The 6,000-nt window shown below is 61.4% G+C and overlaps 1 protein-coding gene across 7 annotated transcripts in view; it reads right to left on the bottom strand.

Moving 5' to 3' along the window:
* Positions 1 to 710: 710 nt before the first annotated feature.
* Nfatc1 (nuclear factor of activated T cells 1) overlaps positions 711 to 6,000 on the bottom strand; it is a 99,237-nt gene continuing 93,947 nt past the window's right edge. For all 7 annotated transcript variants that reach the window (XM_048806678.1, XM_048806682.1, XM_048806680.1 and 4 more), the window contains one exon: positions 711 to 2,283. In XM_048806678.1, the coding sequence (XP_048662635.1) occupies positions 2,234 to 2,283 (50 nt within the window). In that variant the 3' untranslated portion in view covers positions 711 to 2,233. The remainder of the gene's footprint in view (positions 2,284 to 6,000) is intronic.

Genomic DNA, 6,000 nt, shown 5'->3' with positions numbered 1-6,000 from the left:
TAGAGGGTGGGAAAGCTCAGCCGGCACCTGCCACCTGCTGGCCCCTGACACTCCATTCCGGACGGGGCTGTGAGGTTCCTGCAGGTGCTTACTTCCAGCAGTGTCGGGGGGGCCTGGCAGCGGGTGCCTCTGCCGGCTCTGGGTGCTGGGGACCTCTCTAGCATGATCAGTCTGCAGACCCCTCAGCAGGGGGGCGGCGGAGCTTCTGCGCCTGGTAAAGCTCTGAAGGCCACACGTTCTTTCAGAAGATGTGCTGGGGAGGCCCTGGCGCCCACCCGCTCGGTGGATGGCTGGACGCTCTGCATGGGCACGGGTGAGAGTGCAGCTGGCAGGTGGCTCGCCAGGCACCAGGGAGCCACCTCAGCTCCAGGGGAGTGTGTGTGGCCCAAGCCTCGCCCAGGATGTTTCTCTGAACACAAATACTTGGCATCAGCACGAGTCCCTTCTCCACCTGGCCGGGGCAAGCACTGTGCATCTCTGTTGAGGGCTCCTGCAAACTCTACCCTGCCTTGCCGCCGACTTCCAGCAGGCTTCCTTCACAAGCATGAGGAAGAAGGGGAACAACCCGACGGCAAGACGTGCTTCCTTCTGCTTCAGTGAGCACACAGCAGCTGCTTCCCCAGCAAAGCCCATCTCAGGAAACTTCCCACGAATGCCACAGAGAACAAAGTAGAATTTTCCATGAGCAATGAACCACTCTCAGACTGAGATTGTCCAGCAAAAATACCACTTTATTGGATCCGTTTTCTAACTACAAGGAGAGCAGACACAGATCTCAAATGTTTCCTTTCACATGACAGCCTACTACGAAACAGCTCATGCAACTGCGGTGCGCTAGATACAGGGTCAGCAGCAGGCTGCGGGGGGCGAGTGCCGTGCTCCAGGCTGCAGTCAGCTCCTCACGGCCTCCCAGGGCAGATATGGCTTTCGAAGCTGTTTCTCTGCGGGTTGGAAGAGGCAGGACGGCCTTGAAGATGGACATAGAGATGGTGCCTGGCGAGCCTGCAACCTGATCTCCACCCATGGTCAGTTTGGGTCTACTCCACAAGGGGGCGACGACTGCTAAGGCACAGGGACGGATGGCCCTGCTTCCGTCAACGTGCTCTTTGGTTGAGAGGAGGTCACTGCCAGGACCTGCTAACTGTAGAGATGCAGCAGGGGGGCCCCAGGCACCCGACTGCAGCTGCGACTGATCTGAAGACAGCCTGCATGTGGCCGCTTTGAAAACGCTGCTTTGGGTAACTTTTCCTAGAAGCAGAGACTATAAGGCTTCTGTGAATGACAAGTCTATAATTGACAAATATGTTACACTCCCTTCGTAATGGTATTTACAACGACTTTCTGACTTTGCCACGTGGTAACCTGCCGGTGTCTGAATGCACCTCTCTGGGGCTCTAAAGTGCTCTAACTGTGTGAGACGAGAAAATGCCACGTGTGCTGGGCGGCAGACCCAATGGAAGGTGCTGGAAGGTGGGTCTGGACTCTCGGGTGCATTCTCCAAAACAGACGCTGCTTATTCCAATGTGGAGGCCCTGCCAGCCCACACTGGCCACCCTGTCTGTCACTTACCAAGAACACATAAGCATATGGTGGTCTATGTACAGGCATGCAGACGCAGACCCGCCCCGGACAGACGGTGTCTTTTTTGTCCAATACTCTACCTTGAGCCATTCAGCCTCTTTGTGCTTTATTCAAAACCATATTAGAAATTAAGACCCCAGCATGCTCCTATTAAAATCCTACGAGTTAGTCACACAGAGCAGAGACGTGCAGGGCTGAGGAGCAGGGGGGACACAGCCCAGGAGACGCTGGAGGAAGCGGGGAGCCGTGGGGGGCTGGGTTTCTCTCACAGCCCAGCTGGCCAGACCCCTAACACACAAAGGATGAAGCCTCATAGCAAGTGTTTTCGCTCCTACAAATACTTGTGGTAGCAAATCCAACGCTCAACTCCACGACACCACGTGGTCTGATTAGACAAGGCACTTCCAGTGCTGAGGTCCGGGGCTGGCCTCCTGCCGCCCACAGTTCTCTTGGCGGGCTTTCCCCGCAGGAGGCACGCAGCCCCCGATAGAGCTCGTTGTTGAACACGCAACGCAGTCAGTCGTCAGCCCCTTGTGTCAGAAGTCAGAGTCTGAGTGGCACCAGCCGCGTCAGGCCCGTGGTCAGGAGCCTGCGCGGGAGCTCGGCTGTCGGGGTGGCGCCGACCCCACTGCTGCTGCCAGCTCCCCGCAGTCTAGGAGTGAGGCTCCGTGCCGGAGAGGTCGTTGCGTATGATTTCATTTACTGAAAGAAACAGAGAGAAGAAGGGTAAGGGAAGGAGAGGCCACAGTTGGCCCACACAGGGGGACTCCAGATGCTCTCTGCCGTGCCTCTCATCCGCACGTCCACTGGAGAGAGGCCTCTCCCTCCCCTTCCCTGCCGGGTTCTGGGGTCCTGAGGTTGTCCTGCCGGGCCCTGGGGTCCTGAGGTTGTCCTGCCTGGCCCTGGGGTCCTGAGGTTGACCTGCCTGGCCCTGGGGTCCTGAGGTTGTCCTGCCTGGCCCTGGGGTCCTGAGGTTGTCCTGCCTGGCCTGGCGGGTGGCTCTCAGCCTTGTCCTGACGCCTGCACAGTGCTTTGGAAAGGCTCTGAGTGGCAGTGCTGCCTCAGGGCCCTGGCACAGGGGCCAACCTGCCTAGGTGCAGAGCGACTCCTCTGTCCAGGAGCCAACACAAGAGTCCCCCCAGAGCGCGCCCTTGGCCAAGAGAGCAGGGTTGTCTCTGAAGCCAGGCTGCTCCTTCATGTCTGTTTCCTATAGATGGTCAGCTACAGTGTCCCCGAAGGCCAGCGATGGCCACGGTCAGTGTGTGATTTTTGGCAAATGGGCAGGAAATGAGAGAAGCTGGCAAGGCCGTGGCCAGGGGGCTGCACAACCCCCCTCTCTCCCCCACCTCCCTTGCTGGCCACCTGATCTGCACTGAGATAGGAACCGTCCTCTGGCAGGCTGTCACCAGCCTTTCCTGGCGGCGTTTGGAGGTGGGGAGCCTGCACTGACGTCACGGAACTGCCCGGGTTTCCCTTCGCCACAGGCTGGAGGCCTGCACCCAGATAAACCCTCACGCTGTCAGGGGCCCCGGCCTGTCTGAGGGCAGCTTCCTGGAGCCACCAGCGGGCGAGAATTTCATCACCTCCCTTCCCCAAGCTCCCTTTCAACACCCCACTGCTCCTAAGAACAACAACAACAGAAGGCAGTTGGGAACCAGGAATTGTGTCATGGGAACTGATAAGAGGGGGGACCTGGCTGCACACACCACGGCTCCGAGGCCTGTCTCCCTGCTCCTTCCATGGCCCTGTCCAGGAGCTCGCTGGAGCAGGCAGGCCTGGCCCTGCCTGGAGGTGCAGGAGGGGCCCTTGGGCACAGGACGACTGCCGCACTCTGGAGAGCTCAGCCCGACGTGGCAGAGCTCAGGAGGCAGCAGGCTCTGTCCGCTGCTGTGAGGACAGAGCAGGGCCAGGGCTCACAAGCTGGGCACAGAGCAGCCTTCAGGGCTCGGGCAGCTCCTTAGCCACTGGCACTTTCCCTGACACTCGGGTGTGTGGGTGTAGGTCCTGTGGCCCTGTGGGTACCGGCAGAGGCTCCTGGCAGGCAGGACGCGGTCTCTTGGGTACAGTGGGCCTCAGGTCTGTTGGAGCCCAGGGTTTTACTTTTGGTCATCCTTGGCCCGTTGGCTGTGCTGGGCACCAAGCTGGGCTGGGGCAGCTGGACATGTGGCAGGGCTGTGGAGCCGGAGAGCTTAGCGCCCCTCCTCGCTCACTCGGTCACCTTTATGGAAAGAGCCGCACGTCTGACTTGTGCTCTGCCCCCCGGCGCGGCAACACCAGGGGCCAGCTGCCGGGGAAGAGCACAGCCCCAGGGCCTTCGGGTACTTTCTAGGGAGGTGTGCCAGCACCACACAAGGCAGCACCCCACTCAGTACAGGTGCACGCTCCTGGGCGAGGTAGGGTATGCGCTGGTGAGAAGGGGGGGACTGTGGGGCGTGGCATCCAGGACTGGACGACGGGCCCACCCCGTGCACCCAGCTCTGGCCCAAGGACTCCAGGCAGGGTAGAGGCCGGACAGACACCTTGCCCCTGGGCTCCTGCACCAGGGACCCTCCCAGGGTTGCAAGTGGGAAAGTGTCACAGAGATGTAAAATACCATGATGGGGAGATGAGCTGCCCACCGCGAGGCCGAAGACCATGGGGTTCAGGTACCTGCAGCTAGACCCCATGGAAGGAGAAGTGAGGCCATCCAGGTGCACAGCACAGGGACAGCCTCAAGGAGAAGGAGAAGTGGGCCAGGGACCCACTACCAGTGGCACGGGCTAGAGGAGCTCTGAGGACAGGAGGGAGGACCGAGGATGCGGAGGCTGAGGAACAAGGGAGGAGAGAGGAGTCCCAGACGGGGAGGAGGGAGGAGAGAGGAGGAACGCGGAGGGTGCTGTTGGGGTCTTAAAGGTGACCCTGGCCCAGCAGGGGTGGGAGTGTGGGCCAGCGAGGCCTGGCAGGAGTGTGAGGAAGGACCACGGAGCACTCCTGGAGGTCCCAGGGGGTCTCGGGGGCGCCGTGGGCCGCAGGAGGCGTGACAGGACCTGAGGAATCCAGGGCAAGGAGTGGAGGGGTGTGAAACTCCAGGGGGCGTCTTGGCATGGCGGAGGGAGACCATGGGCCAGCAGCTGGGAGTCTTCTGCTTGTCAGGAGAAAGGGGAAGAGCCAGGGAGTGGGCTTTCCCTGCTGCCCTCGGAGGCACCTGGGCCACAGAGGGAGACCCAGGGTGGGCTGGGGAGACGCTGGGCTTCTCCAGCCACCAGGGGCCCTGGCTGGAGGCCAAGGTGGGCCGGGGGGGCCTCTGCTTTGTAGTGGTGGGTGCCTTCACAGAGCGCCGGAGGGCTCGAGGCCGCCGTTGGAGGGTTCAGGAGTGTGACCAGCGCCCCCAGCAGCTGCGGGCCGTACCACTCTCCAGCAGCACCAGCAGACGTCCTGGGCGTGCACACAGGGAGTCCGCAGCCCCCAGCTGTGCAAGACCTCCCCAGGTCCCCCCAGGGCCTGGTGGGCGGCGGGCGGGGAGCGTGCTGCTCTGGAGCAGGGTGGCAGTACCTCTGCCACGGTCCAGAGAGGGTGTCAGGGCCGTGCCCACTGTGGGACGGGCACTCCAGGCTGCCAGGCTGGGCACAGGCCCCCAGCCGGCTCCCCTTCCCGCCGGCTCTCCGTGAGGTCATGGTTTCGCCCTGGGGCCCGCATTGCCCTGGGCTGCCACTGGGCCCTGGTGGCTTCCTCTGCAGGCGTCCGCCCACGGTTCCCACAGCACTCTCTCCACTGATAATTTCCACCCTCTTATTCAGCTTTTCCACCGACACGAAGACTTCTCTTTATAGAGGTGTTTTGAACTGCAGGTGACATGTGACCCTCACGACCCGCCTGAAAGAGGAACTCTGCTCGCTCACTTAGACGTCCTCCACAGGATGTGGCCGACTGTTAGACCACAGCACAGCTTATTAAGAAGGGTTTTTTCCCTTAGATTCAATTTTTTCTCTAAATTGCTCCCGAGGTGGAAAGTATTGCTTTTCTCTAACGTGTGTGTGGCACTGAGAATCCCTGTCACAGCCAGGCCGCACACGGCTGCGTGTGTCCTGTCTCCTCCCTGCACACGCCCACACCCCCAGCACACACCTGGACGGGGGCTGGGAAGCCAGTGCTGGGTTCGGGGCCGGCAGGGACGGACGGGTGTCCACGCACAGCCAGGGGCATGGAGGTGGGGTCGTCCTAGGTGCAGTACCCAGGCTTTCGCCCAGTCTCCCCTTCTAGTGCCCTTGAGGAAAAGCTGAGAGAGAAGCCGGGGCAGCGGACACCCCCGGCGCCCCCCAGGTTCCGCTCGCGGCTCGCACATGACCACACCGAGAACCTCACCCATGAAAGGAACCCGTGGTCTGGAGACTGGCGCACAACCTGCCCCCGCCCCTCGTGCTCAGCAAGGCTCACACACAT

This window comes from Marmota marmota, unplaced genomic scaffold, assembly GCF_001458135.2.
Source record: "Marmota marmota marmota unplaced genomic scaffold, marMar, whole genome shotgun sequence".
NCBI lineage: Eukaryota > Metazoa > Chordata > Mammalia > Rodentia > Sciuridae > Marmota > Marmota marmota.
Note: the sequence above shows the minus strand (reverse complement) of the source record. Positions and strands in the feature narration are given on the sequence as shown.